At 40.2% G+C, this 22882-nt stretch overlaps 1 protein-coding gene across 5 annotated transcripts in view; it reads right to left on the bottom strand.

Annotated features, from left to right (window-relative positions):
• SH3GL2 (SH3 domain containing GRB2 like 2, endophilin A1) overlaps positions 1-22882 on the bottom strand; it is a 317554-nt gene that overhangs the window by 95563 nt on the left and 199109 nt on the right. For 3 of the 5 annotated variants that reach the window (XR_006210706.1, XR_006210705.1, XR_006210707.1), the window contains exons 4-8: positions 10634-10777; positions 9679-9812; positions 7686-7844; positions 6016-6119; positions 4335-4465 (exon numbers count right to left, since the gene is read on the bottom strand). Coding sequence is in view for 2 of the 5 variants with exons in the window: in XM_042964873.1 (XP_042820807.1) it covers positions 2072-2271; positions 4335-4465; positions 6016-6119; positions 7686-7844; positions 9679-9812; positions 10634-10777 (872 nt within the window). In the remaining 3 variants the exon portion in view is untranslated. Of the gene's footprint in view, positions 1-675; positions 2272-4334; positions 4466-6015; positions 6120-7685; positions 7845-9678; positions 9813-10633; positions 10778-22882 lie in introns of those variants that run through there. The other 2 variants (XM_042964873.1, XM_042964872.1) reach the window with 1 other exon arrangement.

The raw sequence follows: 22882 nt of genomic DNA, 5'->3' as shown, positions 1-22882 counted from the left end.
TCTAACTCATGTAGCTGGCAAAAAATATTATTTTTATGTTAGAGCAGTTCACATATAGAACTCAGTATTTTAGATTAAAACTGTTCATGTTAGATCAGAACACCTACTAGACTATTGGCCTCAGCATGGAAGAATACAAATGCACCCAATATATTAAAAAACATGTTTATTTTCTCAGAAGATCAGGAAATACATATTCTGTAGGCACTACTCCCCTACCTTACCACCCTTGCCCCCTGCCCTGACACAGAGAAAAGAATGCTGGCTTTGGCCAATCTATATTTCCCTAGTTCTTTCTCTTTAAGCATGAAAGACAAGAAAAGACTGGTTGAAATGACATATTTTATTTGTCTCTCTGGACATTATATCCTTCTGATATCACCAGTGAGGATATCTCGCATGACTTCTAGAAGACTTCCTCTCCCCACTCCCTTATCCTCTCTCCCGAATCGCCTTCTTCCTAGGGCTACCCAGAAGCTCCCCGTGTCCAGGGTAGGTCACTTCTCACTAAGGAGACTTCCCTTGCTCACAGGGAGGGAGATCTGAGGTGGCAAGCGGGTCTGGTCTGGCTGCATCAGACGACAATGGAGACTGAAAGAAGACCCAGTCCACCCACTGTCAGACCCACCAGAACAACAGACACAAAATAAAGCACCAGGGCCTCTGGTTCTGTCTTCAGCAATATTTATTGGAAACGGCGATGCTTCCTGTGGTAAGAGGTTTATACATTAAGCAGTAAGATTTGCCTTTCACTCCACATGACCCACTACCGCAGGCAGCACATCCGAAGCAGCACATTAAACCTCTGAAAGAATCTGTACAGCTAGATAAATAGAACTCTGGATACCTAACAGGACTTAATGACTGATACCAAAAAAAAACCCAGAAGAACAAAAAACCACTCATAAGCTTACACACGGCACTGTACACACAACACGAAGATGGAACAGAAGGGACAGAAAGAAAAGTAATGACTGAGTTGGGAAAAACTTTTGCATCTGCAGCCACACATCTTACTTAAACTGCTAAGCACAAAAATCATCTTTATTTGGTCCTCATTGAGGGCAGAATATGCACAAATGATGTTCAAAGAACACAAGGTGGAAGTGGAAACGAAAGACAACTGCTGTTTCTTGGTCTAGGAACTAGTGGAAAAATGGTTTCTTGTGTTTTTCTCCTTGTGTCTCTGTGCCAAACGGACTCATGAAACATGTAATTCATAAATAAAACTGAAGTGAAGTGATTTTTGTTCCCTCTTCCCTGTACCTTCAGAAATGGCCTAAATATATACATCATTTCTCTGCAGCAAGAAATTTAAGCTTGGAAACCAGATGTCTTCCCAATTCCTCATAATGGAGAGTCTCTTCTCTTCAGCCCCTCTCACAATATGCTGATTGCCAACTGTCACCGTAGTACTTAGAAATAACAGCGGGAGTCCCCCTCTGGCTTTATTAGCAGGGTGAGAAGAAAACTTGCTGTCCCTCAGAAACACGCATATGTGAGAGGAACAAAGGTGACAGTTTTCAGAAAAGGTTTTTAACTCGCACTCAACACTTTCCTACCTATAGCATCAAGGGACTAATTCATTCAGACCAGAAGACAAGTTGCTGGTGAGGGAGGCTTTCTTCCACAATTCTGTGACTCACATATTTGGGAGGGGCAATGTGAAAGCAAGAACTTTCTCCTATTGAAACGGAGAACCTGAGACCTTGAGATGGCCCCTGGGTGATAGACAGTACCTTCAGTAGGATGTTTTTTCTGTGATGTGGCTCATGGTCATATTCTAAGAAGCCACAACCTCCTGAGAACTGTGTAAACAGCAGTTCCATGACTACTGGCTGGTCTCAGATGGTGTTTAAAAAGCACATGCCATGCCCACCAGCCTAAGAAGATACCACCCATCACCATGACTCTTGTGGGATCACACAAGTCAACCAAAGATACTCGGTGGGGCTTGATGACCTGGACCACTGCGGCCTGCACTTGGGATGTGTTGTAAGCAGCATTACCAAAGCAGTGGTTAAACTTAACTATCTGGGTCAAGAGGAGGTAAGCCTGCCAGCCTAACATCCTAATGAGGCAGGGCAACCAGAATCTCCACATAGTTGATGGGGAAGAAGCCTGACTGGCCATGAAGCATCCCCTCATACCAGTTCTCATCAATTTGGTTAGTGAGTGTGATGATATCACCCTCTTTAAAACCCAACTCCCCTTCATTTTCAGGTTCAAAGTCGTACAGAGCTCGGCAGCAGGGCTGATCCATTGGGGCACCTGGAAGTGAAAGCAGGAGAGAAGAACACAGAAAGACAAGGGGTATTTAAGTCACATATCTACCACCTGCTGCACCTGCCCGGCTTGCTGTCCCCCTTGATTCCTCCCTCACTCCTCTTCCTGCTGAAGCTTCCTCTTGCGGCTCATGCCGAGTCCACTGCATGGCATCTGCTCTTTACCAGTCTTCAGAAGCTTTCTCAGATTTCTGGAAGTTGTTCGATGCCTGCTTCCACGTCCAGTATGAAAAAGAGCCTCATCTACGTTTGTAACACATGCGCCACAGTCCATCAAGTTTTGCCTTCCTGACGATGTCCAGAGATGGGAGACCCAGTGACTTAGGGAGTTTTAATGAGATTTAGGTCAATAGTATAACAAGGCCAGAACCCTTTCCATGTTAGCATTTTAAAATCTCTGCCCATGTGAAAGAGTCAAGTTAATTACATGAAGAATGCTTGGCAACCTCAGAATAACAGTGCAGTTTTCACTTTTGAAAGATAAAGACTCCAGCCTCTGCGAAACTGCTGTAATGTGGTGAAAACAAAACAATATAAGACACTGGGTTCAAGTTCATATTCTGGGTGACCTTGCACAAGGCACTTATTTCCCTTTCAGTTTCTTTGTCTAACATTAGAATTCACAGCAGAACTTACTCCACACTACTACTGTGGCTATTAACTGAGATCATGTAAAAATTATATAACTTTGTAAACTGTTGCATATATAAACAATAGGAGTACATCAGAGTTCTGGCGTACAAAATATAATGTACTCTACCTTGAGTAAAATAATGAAGAATGGAATTGTATCTTAAAAGTGATCTGTTTTAAGTGAGCATATATATTTTATACAGCATGTATCCACATAGGCACATCAACTCAGACAAGTGCATACACCTCCCATGTCTTCTAGATGGCTTGAAAGGGAAACAACATAACCTATTTTTTTTTTACTTAAAGCAGAAAATGAGCAAGTCTCCGAAAAAAGGGTTAAACATGTGGTTGGCTTCTGAACAGGGAGAAGCAAACTAGTCACAACAGACATGACTAGTGCTTGTGGCCAGCTAGCTTCTAAGAGCCACTGCTGTTTATAATACCTGACCCTGGGAGCTCCGAGAAGCCAAGGGGAACGCAGAGGGCAGAGGGCGCTGACTGTCACCACACACCTGTTTTCCTTCATGGTCTCCTGAGAGCATCTCACAAAGCATTTCTTACCACAAAACATTAGCACTGGGCTACAGGGAAAATAGGAGACACTGCGTATCTTTGAAGTCCACATCCAGTTTTAAGAGAGTTTCCACTTCTTCAACCAGGTAAATGTTAAGGATGAAAACACCTCAAGCACAGGTTTTTACCTAATCTGTGTGTAGGGGGTAGAGAGCAATGGTGCCAACTGAAAGAATATATTACTGGGTATACATCAATATTCCTGATAGAAAATAAATTTTAGCTTTACTGTACCAACCTCAGTTACACGGCATAATGAGTTGGTTGAAGGTTGCGGAAGGAGAGGAAGAGAGCAGATATTGAGATGAGAAATACATTCATCTACAAATATATTCAGCCATTTGCTCCCATGACTTAAGAAATCCAATTGGACATGTTCCTGGAGCTGCTGTCTGTGGGTTATATATGAGTGTATGTGGGCACGCCCTGCCAGGGGCATTTTCTCTCATGCATTCTGGAACACAGAGAGTAAAACAGGGGAACAAAAGATGATATTGCTGGCACCAAATTGGCTCATTAAGTGACAACACAAGAGAAGGTCCAAATCAAACGTGTTACTTAAGAGGTTAATGTGTGCTAATGATGGAGAGTGAGAGAAAAGGGGACAAAGAAAGCTTCCTAGAGGAGACAAGAGGGAAAAGGAGGAAAGAAATGATCAATGAGAAAAGAAGGAAGGAGTGCTTTGAAAGAGTTTCTACCTGACAAAACCATCCTGTAAGAAATGTATCACTGTACAGTTCTTGTGCAGCCCGACTGGACTGCGCCTAGAATTTACGGACAAGTGTCAATGGGAGGTGCCCAAGGCTCTTATAATGGGGTCTGCAGGTCTCAGCTCCTTACCTGCAGGTTTGGGTGTACTGGTGTGCGAGAGGCCCCCGTTGGGCTGAGTACTGTCTCCAGTCGGAAACTCCAGGCTCATTCGTGGTTTAGGCTGATATTCCCTTCTAGGCTGAGATGAAGCTTGCCTTATTCTGCATTAAAAAGAGAAGGGGGGGGGGTGGATAAGAGTATGTAGCCAATTAAGAAGCAAAAAGAAAAGCAGTGATATCCAGGAAGGCTACCAATGTGGAGCAGGGAAAATTTCAAAAGAACCCATAGCCGTCTTATCTGTAGGAGGTCTCTGCTTTCAGTGGTGCCCCTCTGGTCATACCCTCACCATCTTCAACCTTTCTCTCAATCCCTCCCTCATTTATTCAGAGCTCCCTGTGAAAATGTGCTGGGAACCCAAAAATGAATGAGACACAGCTCTTGCCCTCAAGCAGCTTATGGTGTGTAAGGGAGATGGAACATAACTGAGTACCATACACTGTGGTAAGTGCGGTTATGGAGATACATACAAAATGCTACAGGAACATGGGGGTGGGAGTGGGCAGGAGTCTACCTGCCCACAGAAAGGCTTATGGAAGGAGAGAAAACACAGCTAAGAGTCATTTCCAGATGAACAGTCCTTTCCAGAAGAACTCAAGAGTTTGAAAAGATTTGGAAGGAGGAAATACCCTGAGAAGAGTGAGCAGTTTGAGACACAAGAAGGGGAAAGAAATGAGGGAAGACAGGAGGAAAGTGGAAAGGTGTAGACAATAAATATATTCCGTACACCCCCAAGTATTCTCCATAGTCTCAGATGCATATGGAGCAAAGTGTACAGATTTGCAAGGACAGGGAGAGGTTAAGATACGGTGACTGTAGAATGATACTGACTTTGAACATATTTCAGAGAGATAAAAGGAAAATGGCCCTTCTGCTCAACAGATGTCACAAAGACATATAATACTTCTTTAGTATGTCGAAGTGCATGCTTTTAGATCTTTCTCGAGGTTTCCAAGTGTTACACACATTTCCATGAAGGTGCATGGAGGAAAGCTGCACAATGTGACATGTGTTACAGTAAGGACCTCTGTCTAAGCTGTGCAGGTTGGGACCCTACAACTCCAGGGAGCCCCATTCACAAGACTACCATGGCCTCACAGTGGGGTGCACCTGAGGAGACGGAACAGGCACATGAAAGCTGTCCCTCTGACGGTGGAGGGTTCTTACATGGTGTGAAAAGATACAGGCTTTCAAACAGATTATGCCTGCCTGGCAAACCCTGGTTACACCACGGTGTGACCCTGGGCTAGTTACTTGATCTCCCTGGGCTCCCACCTTTAGGTGAAGCTAGTCATACTTAGTTTACAGAGCTGTTTCATAAGACAGGTGATGATATGCCTCCAGTATGCACACAGAGTATCTGCTCAGCAAATCACATCCATTATCCTCGGTAGCACCCGGCTTCCCATCTGTGGTGGCCAACACACAGTCCAAGCATTGGCTTCTCACAAACACAAGAGTACACTCAAGGGAACAAAGTAAAACAAAGCACAAGACCCGCAAAAGTCAAGACAAATAATCCACAAAGTGCCTATGCAGAATCAAAACTTTTGGCACAAGTTTTACTTCAAATGGACTCCATTATTTCCATTTCTTTACCCATCATTTCATAGGAAGAAAATGGAAGTGTAAAATTCAGCAACTGTTGAGATACCTTTCTTCCAGTCTGACAGTGACTTGCTGCAGGATCTGGACCGCCTGCTTGTGGTATTCCAGCTGGGCTTGGACGAGTGCAGACAGCTGGCTCACCTGTTCGATCTGCAGGCCGATGGGGTGGGGGTGGGGAGACACACCTTAGTTACCAGGTTACCATCCTTAAGCAACCACTCCTGCCCCAGCACATATATGACAGAGCTGCCCTGACACACAACCCCAATCTCCAGCGCCAGGAGATATTTCAGGTTCCACATCAGTTAAGGATAAGAAGCATCCATATGCTTGGAAACACCAATACCACAAGGAGTAGTTAGGAATCCAACTGAAGATCACACACAACTCTCACTGAAAGTCTCATTCTTAGCTACAAACTTCCAGCTGGATTTGGCTAATTTTATTGATTTCTTATAGGAAAAAGATACATTGACCAAAGGACTCTTGGCTCCCTGTACTTTTCATGCTCTGTCAATATATTAGTGTTGTTAATAAAAATGTGATTACTGATTTGTCACAGGGGGCAGCATGGAGGTAGTGTGTTAGGATGGAAAACGTTTTGTCCTCTTTCAATCTCTCTGCAATGTAAAGAGGCTGGGTCAATGCTTGGGTGCATTTCAGCTCCAATATTCTAGGAATCCTCAGTTACTCTTCATTTTGTGTCTCAGGCTGTGACCTAGCTGAGTATTTCCCTCCAAGTCAGCAGAGGCAATGCTATTCCATAAGTTTTGGGGTGGAATGGGGCCCTGGGTGGAATGGGACCCTGGGAAGGAACACTGTGATTCAGGTCACACCTCGTGCCTAGAGCATCCTTCTTTAGCAGGCAGGTGGAACACCAGTTGTTTCACATAAACAAAAACCTACACTGTGTCTCTGGGTGGTTGGGAAAATCCAGGTATGTTCAACACACCTCCCCTATCACCAGTCTGGGCAAATCGGGTAACTGATAAGCACATAAAGGCTCTGTAAACATCTTAGAAGAAGTTGGTCAGCAAATGATAGGGCCAGAGGTGGGAATGAGCAAGAGCTTGAAAGCTGTTTAGCAGGTTTTATTACATGAGCGGTCAGAAGTCCTCATGGCTATGAGGCTGAAAGGACTCAATGGAATATAATTTCTAAAGCCACAAATAATAATTTGGTGCTCTGGAAATGTAAAAATAGCTTTAAACTTCGTTATACATGCCCCCAAATACAGTATCTATGCTACAATCATCAAACTCAATTGAAATTAGTTTTTGAAAGAACATATCAACTTTACTTCAAAATACAGAACATCTTAACCTATACTGGGACCCTCAATTCTAAATGCATTTTAGGTGATATTCTTTTATAATCTGAAGCCAATTTGCCAAATATTTCAACAAAGTATTTTAAGCTACTGAACCTTTACATGAATCATCAGAAAGATTCTTCATCTTCTCACCACTGGTAATTCTTTAAGGTCATTAGGAGTCAAACATCTAGTTAGATCAAACCATGATAATATAGAAAAAAACCTTACCATTTCTTGATCTACTTTATTTTTTTCAGTTTTTTTAAAAAGAAATAACTATCTGCTGAAGTTCTCACCACATAGTGTAATCAGATATGCACATTTTAAATTACATAACCCTTTAACATAATCTTGAGTCTCAACGGCAAGATTAAATTAGAAACCACAGGACAGTCACTCACATCCATCTCTAAGAGATTAAACATGCTTGACTCAGCAATTTCTTTAGATTCATCAAATTTCTCCAGAGCCTGACGGAGCTCTTCATCTGGAATCTTGCCTTGTCGTTTTTTCTTATAATCAAAGTCCAGGCGTCGACCCTCCAACTTCTTTAGATGATGCTGAAAAAGTCAAGGGCGGCAATATGCTTTGAAAGGATTCATGGAAAGGGCCTATTTTTAGTCTACTTCTCTGTCATGCCTATTAGCCTCCAAAATAAGAGAGGCTAAGTTCTAAAATATCATGTTACCAGAAAAATAAAGAAACCTGCAACAGTGGGGCAAATGCTTCCGAAGGCTAAATGTGGAGAAGCATCTTTAAAAACAATTAAGAGTAAGAAAGAAATTGTGGGAATTACCAGTGCCCTTTATTTTCTGACCTTGCTGGGCCAAAACCAAGCTGGGCATGACAGCAGCTGGGAATATTTGCATACTGCCTCACATGTGGAAAACACTGCTACGTAGAACCCACAAGTTCCCATCTTCAAGAGAAACGGTAGCTTGCAAGAAGGCAGGGGGAAAAACACTTCCCTTGAAAAGAAGTGAAAAAGACTGGCATTCTTGTTTTTTGAGTCCTAGAACATTAATGCTGGAAGGGACTTATCTTTGAGGAAATCAGTCTGTTAGAATCATATAAGTTGCTTATCAGAAATATGGATTACTGATCACCTGCATTAACATATCCAGGGCCAGCGTCTAGTAATCTCTATCTTAACCCTTAGCCCTTGGTGACCGATGTAGCTTTCAGGGAACCATTGATGAGTTTAAGTCTCCCATTTGGAAGATGATTAAACCAGTGGAAAAAACCTAACTTAGAAGGGACAATAGATGGGGTCTAATGCCCCACAGTGCTCTTCAATCCCTCCGTGCATCCTTCCCCACTGCCTGGCCACCCAACGTCTGCCCAACACATCTAGTGACAAAGTGGGAAAGTCGTTTCCCACTGCTACAAAGTGTCTTTTGCAAAGAGCTGCAGTGTTGCATTACTAATGGGTGGGAGGAAACGCTAAACTTCCCTGATCCTGGGCGTGTATGGAAAGAAAGGGAGGGAGATGAAAACAGAGTTGGGAGCGGCAAAGAAATGAGAAGGAAAAGAGGAAGAAAAATATCCTAGACCTTCCCTTCCACTGTATACCCTGCCTGCAATCCACACCCTGATCCAAGTTAAATGTTTGCTCCTTTGGAAGGGATAGTCTTAAAACACACTTGAACTTGCAGTCAGGGTAGAGTATTGGAGGTGGGGTTAACATTGTAGATTTAGAGTGAGTCTGCCACTTACTAACTGCAATCTTGAGCAAGTGATACGGGGGAGGAGACTAGAGAAAAAGCCTTCTAAGGGACTTCAAGCCGTAGATGACCACATTACAATAAAGTTAAATTTCAGAGAGGTTCCATAAATATTTGTTGAAGGAATGAATGAGTAAACATTATACACACAGATGGAGGCAAAGCCAGTTGAACTTTATTTATTTGGAAGAGCTCACTCTTCTCCATGTTTTATAAAGAGATAGTTGGTTATTCTTCCTCAGTCCTAACAATCATCATGAAAATAGGAAAACATGTGTTTATAGAATGATAGTATAGCTATTTACCTAAGCTAACAACGGATACATCTAACAACTGTTTTAGAGGGTGAAATCAGCCCAGAAAGACATAATTAATAACACTGGATAGTATCAGGGAAGGATATTATTCTTCTGGAGAAAAAAAAAAAAAAGCTTGAAAAACCTGAAGACTGAATGTGGAAAAGTCAAATGTAATATTCATAAGAGGCCCAATCATAATAGTGGGGCAAAAGAACTGCATTTCCGATTAATCTCAATTTGTCTAGCTGGGTTGTTTTTAATTCAAACCTGACCGCACACGATAAGCTTAAAACAAAAGTTTTGTGAAGAAAAAGGACACGTACATCTGCACATTCAAACTGCTTGCTTCCTAAAGGACTGGTTGCAGATACCTGAATTTCTCTCAGATCTTTGTCATGAAGGTTCTGAAGGGGGTCAATGAAGTTTTGCTTCACTTCCATGTCCAATGAGTCTTTCACCTCCGAGAGCTCCCGCATGGCCTCCCCCACTTCACCAAGGGCTGGGCCTGGAAGGGGAGAATGAGTCTGTTTCATGTTAAAGGACAAAGGTGAAATGTAGATGCAGTCATAGGGCCACCACAGGTGAAAACCCAGGGACTACTGCCTGTCTTGTGAGGACAATGGAGATGAGAGGCCATTACATAATGCCCTCTAGAGAGCAGTGTGTTTCCACCTAAGACAGTTCATACAGTACAAATTCAATGCTACCAAGGGGGAGGTATCTCTTATTATGAAGAACATAACATTTTGTTTTTCCTTTAAAAAGCAATTTTGGAAGCTCTCTACCCTCCCTTGTCAGTACAGGCTTTCCCTAATAGGGAACCTGTTTAAGGCCAATGCATTTAGCAGAAGCAAATATAAGGAACAGACATTTATTTGCTGAGACTTCCCATCATGAAGAAGTGAAAACAGAAGTGTTTAGTATGGTGACTGAGTCAGACAAGAGAGGGGTGAAGGAATTCATCTGGGGTGGTAGATCTCAGAGAAAGCTCATGGAGCAAGGTGTTACATCATACAGACTGTTCCCTCTGCCCTAATATTCAGTTATGTCAGACACACTCCACAGTGAGCTTCCAGGCATCTGGATGTGTTCACCAGCTACTGTAAAGATTAGGATCTCATCAGGGAAAAAGAAAATAACTAAAACCTCTAAGACAAATCACACTAAACATGAAATGACTATGAAGACAAATTTTTGGCCCATGTATATAAGATGTAAAACAGAATCAAAATATAAAATGGTTTGAATAATTTCCCGCAGCGTCTTACTGGCACTAAGTCCCCACGGACAAATGAAAGAACGTAAGTGTGAGAAAGCACACATTACCAAAGTTGCAATCATCTCCAAGCTCTCTTCCAAACTTGAGCATGGCCTCTGCCAGCAGTGCTTCTGCCTGGGGATAGCCTGGCCCTTTCTCCTGGCCACGGATTTTTGACATGGTGTTGATCATGCTGAGTTTAGCTCTGGAAGCTGGAGGCAAAGAGATCACAGACGTTCACAGTAGGCAATGTGATATAGCAGAGACAGGGCCGGATGGAGAATCAGGCCTTAACTGGCCCATAAACCAGCTCAGCTATGGACAATTACATCTGCACCTTCCTAGCTTTGGTGTCTTCATCTGTAATATGCAGAGGCTGGCCTACAGATTGATATAAACAGACTTTTTTTTTTTTTTAAATCACCAAACTTTCCCTTTTTTTCAATATCTTACAAGGAACTTAATAGAAAAAGCAAAGCTCTTCTGGGTGGAGATCCTACCCTCATGTGGTCTCCATCTTCCTGTGTACTTTTCCAATCCTCTCTTCACTGTGGTGGCTCTGGCAGTATCTCTGTGGAGCTGGGAGGCCCCATGGGAAGCATTTTGAAAACTACTGAATTATGTATTCTCTAAGTTTTAGGATTCAAGTTTATATTTCAATTCTAGGAGTCTGTGGACAAAAGTAGGAAATTAATTGTTAATTCTTGCCATGGGAGCCTTATGCCAAATTTTACTTACACCCATTTTTCCAAAATCACTGTTCAACTAAAATTCTGATGGTAAACACACCCATGAACAACAGAAATACTGAGTTCATTAAAAAGACTTAATCACTTCCCTAGAACATAATGGCTTCTAAGAATTAGTTTCATGCCACAAAGACAGCACTTCAATTTCTTTTTTGCTATTGTTTTTATAAAAGATGCTTAGAAGCAACTCCAGTTTTCCTGGAAGAAAAAGTTTTTCTAACACAGTGTTAAAGAGAGTTTCTTGATGCTAGGATACTAGATTTCCTCAGGTTCATTATTAGAGTTGGGCTGTACATTAGCCTAGGATTGTGCCCAGGATCCCATCTGCATGGAAACCCCTGAATGAACCACTGCCAAAGACACTTCCAGCATTATCAGTGGCCGATATTTAATCTTGAACATTTGTTTCAAATAGTTTTTAAAAAGTTTTTATTTCAACTCTAGTTAATATATAGTGTTATATTAGTTTCAGATGTACAATACAGTGATTCAACAGTTCCCTATAACATCCGGTGCTCATCACAACAAGTACACTCCTTAATCCCCATCACCTATTTAACTCACTGCCCCCTCCATCTCCCCTCTGGTAACCATTAGTTTGTTCTCTACAGTTAAATCTGTTTCTTGGTTTGCCTCTCTTTTTTCCCCCTCTACTCATTTGTTTTATTTCTTAAATTCCATATATGAGTGTAATCATCTATTTGTCTTTCTCTAACTGCCTTATTTTGCTTAGCATAATACTCTCTAGTTCCATCCACATCAACGCAAATGGCAAGATTTCATTCTCTTTTATAGCTGAATAATATTCATATATATCACATTTTTTTTCTCTCAGATCTAGGGTTAGGGATAGGGCCAGGGTGAGGGTATGTGCCTGGTATCCTGCAGGTCAGGTCCCTACAGAGGGTGTTAGGGTTAGGGGTTAGGCTTTAAGGGTGAGGGTAGGGTTAGGGCTAGGGTTAAAGTATGTGCCTGGTATCCTGCAGTTCAGAGACCTCTCCAGAGGATAAAATCCTGAATTTATGCTAGAATGGGAATAGACATGTGAGCCATCTATTGAGCTGAGGCAAGGTGGTATTTAAGTTTTTAATTCCAGATAGCTAATATACAGTGTTGTATAGTTTCAGGTGTACAATATAGCAATTTAACACTTCCATACATCACAAATAGGCTTTTATTTAAATTTGGGATTCCAAGGTCAAAACTGGAGATGAGGAGAGTTATCATGAGAGGACTCTTCCCAGCCTAGCCCCAGGGGTATATATTATAATGAACAAGGAAGATATGGTGCCTCCCTTTAGGAAGTTTACAGTGAACTAAGGGGAGCATCTATTTTAAAACAATTAGAATGAAGTGCATATACTAAGTGCCATGGTGGGGGATTATAGCAAGTTACAGAAGTACAGCATCACCCCAGTCTGGGGGCAGAGGACATTGCAAAGAAGGGATTCTGGAGGGAAGTATCTTTAAGCTTAGAATCACATAGTGACTAGCAGTTAGTTGAGCTAACAGTATATGCAAAGCCTGGTGGTAACTGAAAAAAAAAAAAAAAGTATATATATATATATATATATATATATATATATATATTTCAAATTTTCCTTACTCTGCTTTTCAAAGTATATATGTGTTAATTTTCAAAAATTGAAATTGCTACATGGTCACACATTTTTGAGGGAACAGTATTATTAGAGCATATTTTCAAAGCCTTTTCCAAAATAAGTCATATCAGAGATCCCAGAAGGAACATGGTCCCTGCCCTCAGTGTGCTCACAGTACAGTGAGGTGTGAAATAAACAAACAGACAGTGGCAACAAACGTAAATGCAATGATGGCTAATGTGTACAAGGTACTGGGGGAGTACAGAGAAGAAGCCATAAAAGCGCAAATAAAAGTGAAATAAGCAAACATCAGACAATAAGAATTATAGAATGAATAGAAGGAAAGAAGATAAATGGAGGCCAATGAAATACAGTACGGAAACCACACATGGTAGTTAATCCCTTCAAATCCTGTTTTGACTACACTCTGAAGACTTACTCCTTTTACAAAAGTTGGTATTGATTTGTGCTTATAGCTTGGTTCTGTTAAAAGTTCTCTTGTGGTTAAGTAATGACCAGAAGTAATTGAAATGGTTTAATACTGTGGCTGATTTTCAAAGTCATCATTCTTATTCTTCTACTAATTACTTAAAAATATCTTGGAATTTTTCTACATTTTCATGAAAAGGGTAAAGAAAACCATACCTATTAGTTTGTTTCTTCAAATCCTCTAAAATATCTATTAATCCACATATTATTCTCCATACTTTGAAAAGGCTGGCTTTTAAATTCATTCACAAACTCCTTAAATATTTATCAAGAATCTCTAGTTAGTAAAATTTCTGTGTTCTTGAAAACGATCATCAGACCTCTGAATTCATCATCTTTAAATATAACATAATTGTATTTAAATGATTTTTTTAAAGCTGTATTTTAAGAAACAGAAAGTAAACCTGGAAAATACAAATTTCAGAGATTAGAATTCCTATAGTATGGTCTCTTCTCTTTCAAATTATCTTTTTTCCTTTCTCATAAATTTTCTCATAAATTTTTACAATCTCTGAGGCTACAGCCCCATAATTACTGTTCCAGCTTTGCTATCCTACTTCAAGTTGCCCCCCACTGGGTTTACTGCTGAAACAGCTTGTCAACAGTAATCCCTCCCCTTGTCCATGGGAACAGGATCCTGGTATGCTGATGGGTGTATCTCCCAGATGGGTTAGCATAACCCCGTGTACACTGTGGATGTTTAACACATGCCCACTGAAGGAAGAATAAATGAAAGAATAGATTATCTTGAAAACTAGTAGAATATCATGGCAATGGTTTCCATAAGTAGACTCTGCTCACATCCATTGGCTCATGTGCCTAAGAGCCTATAAAAGCATAACAGAGAATGAGAACTAGAAAACTTGTTTCTTTTTGTTGAAAAATAAAAGATTTCTTTTAGGAGAGAAGGGAAGACATCTATCTGACTCAGCTTAGGATAGGCTTCTATACTGAAAACAAGACATTAGGGCCTGTCCACATAGTGAACAATGAGATTTCCTCTACCCACTTCCCCTAATTGTCCTGCAGAGAACTGGCAGCCAGGTTAGTACCTTCCAGGTAGGGAACTCGAAGATTTTTCTAGGGGGAATACAAATAATCCAAAAGAAGAGACCTACAGACACTGGTAGCTGTTAAGTACCCAATACACCAATCCAGGCTATTCAGCCTAGAAAGAAGCTATTACAGTTTATAAGCCCCCACTAACTCCCACACAGCTTTACTGCCCTACACTGAAGTGGAAAAATATAGACACCAACACCACATTTTGAAAAGGGTTTCTATTTCTAACATAAAGGAACCAAAATAAATAAGGCAATTACAGGAAACAAACCATTCTTGGAGGGAAAAATAACTATCATTAATATTCTCAGGTGTCTAAGACACTTTGTCCATGAAATAAAAAAAGAAACAAAGAAGAATTCTTAGAAATTAAAATATAATTTAAGTTTAAATACGAACTTAAGTAAAATATAAAATTAAAAATCATGGACACATAAAGTTGAGGCAAATTACCCAAAAAATCGTACAAAATTTTAAAACTAGAGAGAAAATCAGAAAGAAAGCATAAAATCAGGATCAGTCCAGGAGGTCTAATGACTGAATAACAGAAGTTCCAAAAAGAAAAAAACACAAAGAAATATAAGAGGAATAGATTCTTTTTAAAAGTTAAAGAAAATTTCTCAGAACTGATGAATGTGTGTTTCCTGATTGGAAGAGGCCACTGAATGCCTAACACAATGGATAAAAGGGTCCACGTGGAGGGCCATTAATATGAAATTTCACTGAGAACACAGGGAAGTTCCTAAAACCTTTCAGAGAGGAAAAAATAGGTTATATACAAATATCAAGAATTAGAAGGTAATTGAACATGAGAATATCATGAAAAACATGAGAAATTTCCACATAAACAATGGAGTGATGACTAAAAATTTCTTGAATAATATATAATTCTATATTCAAATTATCAATGAAGCATGAAGGTAGAATGATGACATTTTCAGACACACAAAGAAGGATTCTGATCATTTTTCTTCCCAAGCTAATGGAAGAGGCAGTCTACCAAAATGAAGGTGTAACTCAAGAAAAGGGACAGTACAGAATCTAAAAAAAGAGATCCAATACAAGGAAAGATGTAAAAATGATGACAAAAGGAAACCTCAAGATGGCTATTGCGCATCATGCACTAAGGGCAACTGTAGCTGATGCTACACATCATAACCAGGCCCACGTAGCAGAGGAAGCCATGAGCTACAAGGGAGCTACAGACTCCCCATGATCCTCTATGGGGTCAAGTTACAGTTATCTACCACTGTACCTTGCTTTATAATGCACCCTTCTTTGGCTTCCCCTCTTCCCTACTTCCCTCAAGGTTTCCTGGAATCACTTCCCAAATCAAACCCTAGTGCTCATATCCTTGCCTCATGGACTGCTTCTGGGGGAACTCAAATTAGGACAACAAGCAATGCAGAATGCAACTTTAGATATCTCAAAAATAATGAACACCTGACATGTTTCAATATAATGAGAGAAGATTCACATATGTGGCAGAGGGTCTGGGAAAGAATGAAAGGTACACAAAAAGTGAAGAAAATGAGAAATAAAACAACTATTAACTCCACGAAAAACAAAAAGGTTGTACAAGAAAGGAAATATAATCATATTATTTTATATGTCTCAGCTCCATACAAGTTTATTACAAGGATGTAAAATGTAAATACTGAATACTAATTTAACAAAAATTATGCCACATACTGGTAATGAGGGAGGGGAAGGATGTGAAAGAATGGGAAGATAAGAGCAAACAATTCTCATCTTCCAAAGTAGGAATCAAACAGAAAACACTTAAAACTGGAAAACCAAGCAGGGAGCAACATAAACATGTTGTTTCAAGATTAGAAGTAAAAGCCAAAGAAAGAGCCAAAAGCATCTTGAAAGTGTTGTTTCTGGAAAATGGGTGAAAAAATGCAACTCCAAGGGCACTGTTTTTTGTAAAAAGCACTGTAAAATTATTGGACTATTTTTAATATGTACATGTATTACTTCCATTATAAATAATTAAATTTAAAATACTTCCCACTTCCTTCCCTCAGGAGACCTAATTTAGTGGCTGAACTGGGTAAGAAATACTCATGGTATCTTGACAATCTGGGCACTGCCCTAACTTCAAAGATCTTTCAGCCAGAAAGTTTCATATTTTAATTAAGGAGAAAAGAACAGGAAAAGTTAATAAGGATTAACAAGTAAATGCCATTAGAAAACCATCGAAGAAAAGGGTTGGATGAGTCCACACCCACTTGATTTCTGGAAGCAATTGTATCCAGTCAACTTGAACCAGAAGAAGTAAAATTATGATGACCATAAAAGGCTGATCTTTTCCCTAAAAAGGGGTCCTATTGTTGTGTGCTCCATAAAAAGGCTGTTTATTTTTTGGCCTAATGTGGTAACTACTGGGAAAACTCAGAAAACTCTACTTCTAAGTCTTAGTTTAAAAATTTTTATATTCCTTTCTTCCCATTTCCAAGTCCTCTTTTTTTAAATGTTTTTATTTATTTACTTTTTTGGGACAGAGAGAGACTGAGCATGAGCAGGGGAGGGGCAGAGAGAGAGGGAGACACAGAATCTGAAGCAGGTTCCAGGATCTGAGCTTTCAGCACAGAGCCTGACACAGGGCTTGAACTCATGGACTGTGAGATCATGACTTGAGCTGAAGTGGGACGCTTAACTGACTGAGCCACCCAGGCGCCCCATGTGTTCTGGAATACTGCCAGCTTGACTGTATGGGGAACTACATTTCCCAGAATCCCTTCTCCATCTGCTTCACAGAACTGGTAGAAAGCGAGATTGTGTGAGACTTGGGAGGTGAAGGGGAAGCAGCAGTCCTAATATTCTGGAGGCTGCGACTGCATAGAGGAGGCAACAGATTGATGCAGAGCTACAAATGGGTCCAGCTCATTCCCACTCTTCCCTACTCTGTGTCCAGCTCTTCTTGAATGCTGATTCTGCTTACCAAAGGTGACCTTAGACCCCCCAAAGATCTTTTGTTGCAAATGCAGACATAGTGACTTTGAAGAGCCAAGAACCTTCCACTAACTTCCCTAGCTTTTGCAGTTCTGCTACAGCAGCTGGACCTGCCTACCAGATTCCTCTTTAGATTCCTGTCTAAGTCCATTCACCTGAGTCAGGGCTGGTCAGTGACCTTTCTCTAGTCTTTCAACTCCATATTTTTGGCATTATCAAGATCTTTCAATAACTGTGCAAGCTCTAATTCCTTTAATAAATCTCTTGTTTCATGATATCCACAATGACTTTACTTCCCTGACTGTGCCCTGAATGATGCAATGTGTGATGTTCTTGTAGAACTCAAAAAATTTATGATGTATCATATACTGAATCCTAAAATTATTACTTATGTCAATAAAACTGGCTGTAACTATTTCAGTTCTACAAACCTGTGTTTTGAGAATTAGACATAAAAGAGAATAACTGTGGGTAGGAGTTAGCTGCTAATTGTGGAAAGAACAGTAGAAAGGGGAGCCAGTTTAAAAAGAATTAAAGACTTTTTTTAACGTTTGTTTGTTTATTTATTTATAGATTGAGAGAGAGAGAGAGAGAGAGAGAGAGAGAGAGAGAGAGAGAGAGAGAGAATATATCCCAAGCAGGCTCTATGCTATCAGCAAGGAGCCTGACAAAGGGTTCAATCTCATGAACCATGAGATCATGACCTGAGCTGAAATCCAGAGTTGGAGATGCTCAACCGAGCCACTCAGGTGCCCCAAGGCAAAGACTTTGGACTCAGACTGTCTGAGTGCAAATCCTAGCTCTATTTCATGCTGGGCAATTTTGGCCCTTAGTTTACTCATCTGTAAATGGTACCTCTCCCTCACTGGGTTAGGCTGATGTAAAAACTAAATGACATAATGTATGTGACAATGCTGGCACATGATAAACAGTCAATAAATGTGCTCATATCTCTATGAGCACCACATATGCTAAGAAGTTTTGCTGTGTGATTGTGTTATAAATTACTTAACCTTTCTGAGCCTCAGGTTCTCACAAAAAGCTGAGGAAAAAACAAGGAGACAGCTGGATAATCCTTATACCTCTTTCAAGTTCATCTACTCAGGTTTATTCGTATTAGATACAAAACTCTGAGCTCAGGGAAAGCACACCCTGGCCTTCAGACATAGGAAACTTCTGGCAGTTTCTTCAAGTTACTAGAACTGTTCCTCTTCTTGGAATAGCCTTCCCTCTCTCTGTCTACCTGCCACCATAACACCAGATACCAGCCCCAGCCTTTTCTTACAAAATCTTTCTCAATCACCCTTTACCTGTACTGCCTCCAAGTTTAAGTGACCCCTTCCCTCATTTTGCCTCTACTGTGCCCTATATATACATTGATAATATCTGTTGATACTTTCTCCCTCTTGTGCATGTCTGTTTCCTGATACAAGTTCTACTGAATTCTAGTACAGGGCCAAGCATGCAGCACATGCTTACTTATTAACTGTGGGCTGGATGTCTTTATTCAAAAGGTTTGATTTTTTTATACATTTCTTTTGCAGATGTCATTTTTTCTAATCCTTAAGAAAATCATTCCTATTCAAAAACACCACAATCTCCTACTATGCTCTGAAATGCAGCTAGAGCCTGCTGATAAGATCCAATTACACACTAACTTTGTGATCTGACAGGATGATTTCAGAGAGCAGGTCATGCTGATGGCAATCTGGATGGCATTCCCTTGCACAGACTAGATTTTAAGATTGATGAGGCTGCCAAGGTTCTTCATTTCTCTTAAAATGCAGAAGGGTGGAATCCCACTTCCTATTTACAATTAACTAATACTGGCTCTTGGGTAGCAATTCATCTCTAAACTATGTCATGAAAAACGGATTTATTTGAAAATGATAAGAAACTGATCTAATAATCTCCCAGAATCTGAATATGAGCTCTCTTTTCTCCAACAAAAGAAAGTCCCTAAGCTAAACTGTAGGCCCTAGCGCATGGGATACAAAAGATAAAGCTAGTACAAGTCAATGAATAGGTTACATCGGAAACAATTACGTATTCCTTGATATAGAAATATTCTGATTTGTATTGCCTGATTGAATTATTTACTAAAAATCTGCTTTTTAAAGATTTTTTTGTGATAAAATGAAAACAAGTATTTATTTAGCACTTAATGTGTGACAGGGACTGTGCTAGGGAGACTCTAAGAGAAGCAAGGCCAAGCCTCCACTCTCAGTGAGCTTCTTGTCTATTTGGAGAGTCAGAGGCACTCCACTCACCGTGACATGAGGCCAACGGGGGCCATGCTGTGGATAAGGTTCTAATGAGTTCACATCACAGAGAAGAGTGGTAAATTCCATCCAAAATAGTAAGGCTTGGAAGGCTCATGAAACAAGGTGACACTTGAGCTGGGCTTTCTCAAAGAGTAAGCTGTACAGAGTGGTGGGAAAAGCCATTCTAGCTCCGTGGAGACTGAGCAAAGGTACATGAAAGTGCCTCGTATATCTGGAAAGTTCAAAAAGTCTTTGGCTTAGGTGAAGAGGCCATAAAGTTGGAACCATGTTGTGAAGGGCCTGGAGTTTTATGCTAAAGAGCTTGGGTTTTGTTTCGTAGACAATGATTTTTGTCAAAGGTTTCTGACACAGAGGTATTTCAGATCTAGACCTTTAAAAGGGCTTTAATTCAGATTAAATCAGACTGTGGTTTGGGAAAAAACGATTCTTAACATCAATTAGGGAAAGTGGGAAGACACTGTAGGCAAGGAGACTAGCTTTGAGAATACTATGATGAATGAGTCCTAAGAAAAAAGGGATGACTGTTATAGTCCTTTGATGGTAGCATTAAGAGGACCAGGTGACTGATTAAATGAGGACAAAGAAGAGAAGCCTCTGGGATGATGTTAGGGCAATGGTTAGCTGCCTGGTGGAAGCACCTGGGGAGCTTTTCTTCCAAAATTAGTACTGGGTCAACCAGGTTCCATAAGGAAAAACACTGACTCTACCTCACACTACACCTAAAAATCAATTCCAGGTAGACTGCGCATCTAACTATGAAAATAAATACACTACAACTTTTAGAAAATGATATAGGAGAACATATTCATGATTTATGAATGCAAAGATGCAAAGATTTCTCAAAATAGGGTGCAAAAAGCAATATCCATAAAGGAAAGTATTTATAAATTGGACTCTTAAAACTAAATGCTTCTTTCTTTTTTCTTTATTTATTTGAGAGAGAATGAGAGCACAATCAGGGGAAGGGCAGAGAGAGGAAGAGACAGAATCCCAAGCAGGCTCTGTGCTACCAGTGCAGAGCTCGATGTGGAGCTCAAACTCATGAACCATGAGGTCACGACCTAAGCCAAGATCAAGAGTCAGACGCTTAACTGACTGAGCCACCCAGATGCCCCAATACTTCTTTCTTTTAAAAGAAATCGTTAGAAATAATTACAAGGCAACCAACAAAGTTAATTAAAATATTCACAATATATATATATCCAAAACAGGACTTATATCCAGAATATATATTTTAAAAACCTCCTATAAACCATTATGAATGAAATAACCCAATTTAAAAAATGGGCAACAGAGACAGGCCCTTCACAAAAGAAGATATCCAAGTATCTAATGAACATCTGAAAGGGCTTAATTTCATTTGTTATTCTGGTGATGCAAGTAAAATTGCACTGAAACATACCCACAAGAATGGTTAAAGAAAAAATAAAAACCCTAGAAATTATCAAGTATTCAGAGAGTATAGAACAGCCTGAATGCTTGAATAGTGCTGGTGGTAGAACAAATTGGTAGAACATTTTAGAAAACAATTTAGCAATATCTACCAAAGCTGAACAGCTGTGCCCCAGCAATTCCACTTCTAGTCATATATCATAAATGTATACATGTGCAATAGACATGTAAAAAAATAGGCTATTCCAAATAGCCAGAAAATGGAAACACCTAAATATGTATCTGTGAGGAAGTAGAAAGGTTGTGCTATATTCTTACAGTGAAATGCTATGCAGCAATGAGAATGGAGGAACTAACCCTACATTCGACAGTAACATAAAGCAGAAGAAAGGAAATCAGATCAAAAGAGACATGCTTGGGATGGCTGGCTGGCTCAGTTGGTACAGCACATGACTCTCTACCTCAGGGCCATAAATTCAAGATCCATGCCGGGCATGGAGCCTACTTAAAAAAAAATGTACATGCTCTATGATTCTAATTTTAATGTTTTATTTATTCTTGAGAGAGAGAGAAAGACACAGCATGAGCGAGGGAGGGGCAGAGTGAGAGAGGGAGACAGAATCCAAAGCAGACTCCAGGCTCTGAGCTGTCAGCACAGAGCCCAAGGTGGGGCTCAAACTCATGAGCCGTGGTATCATGACCTGAGCCAAAGTCAGACACTCAACCGACTGACCCACCTAGGCGCCCCTCTATGATTCTATTTAATGATTCTATTTAAAGTTCTGAAACAGGGGCATGTGGTGGTTCAGTCAGTTAAGCATCCAACTTTGGCTCAGGTCATGATTTCACAGCTCATGAGTTTGAGACCCATGTTGGGCTCAGTGCTGACAGCTCAGAGCCTGAAGCCTACTTCGGATTCTGTCTCCTTCTCTCTTTGCTCCTCCCCTGATTGCAGTCTTTCTTTATCTCTCTCAAATATAAATAAACATTAAAAATAATAATAAAGTTCTGAAACAAACAAAACCATATGTGTTAGAGGTCACCGGGCAATTTTTCTGGAGAGGGGCTTTTGGAATGTAACATTCAGTTTCTTGAACTAGCACATTTACACAGGAGTGTCAGTTTGTAATAACTCATTAAGCTAAACAGTTACACTCTATAAACATTGCACTTCTTTTTATGTTACAGTTCAGGAAGGAAATACTAATGTCTGTGTCCCACTCCCACATTTCTGATGTAGTAGGTATGAGGTCTGGCCTCTGATAGTTTTTAAAGTGTCCTAGGTGATTCTAACGTGCAGCCAAGGTTGAGAACCACTGCATGAGTCTCCAGACTGAGTACTTGTATAGGTAATGATACAAATCTAACAACACAGGAGGAAGAGAAGATTTTGGAGAGGAAGTGTTGAAGTATTTCAATTTCCGCAAATACAAAGTCTAACAATATCCACAAGGTTGCACTACACAGTAACTAAAAAGGTGTGGGTCTTGAGTCCAAAAGAGTAAAAAGAGGCAGCTTGTTTGGTAACATTTGGAATATTGAAGGTAAAGCTAGTAAATAACAGAAGGAAGGGGAATAACATTCCAACTCCATCAAATTTCCTCTAGGCGTAAAAGCTGCAGGTGGAAACCCCCATGTCTCCACAGGATAATAGAAAAAAAAATCCTCCTCTAAAGGCTTTTACCAGTGGCTGTCAACTTGGTGTATTTCAGAATTACTTAGAAAACATTTCAATTTCTTTTAATGTTCATTCATTTATTTTGAGAAAGAGAGAGCAAGAG

Source organism: Panthera tigris, chromosome D4, assembly GCF_018350195.1.
Source record: "Panthera tigris isolate Pti1 chromosome D4, P.tigris_Pti1_mat1.1, whole genome shotgun sequence".
NCBI lineage: Eukaryota > Metazoa > Chordata > Mammalia > Carnivora > Felidae > Panthera > Panthera tigris.
Note: the sequence above shows the minus strand (reverse complement) of the source record. Positions and strands in the feature narration are given on the sequence as shown.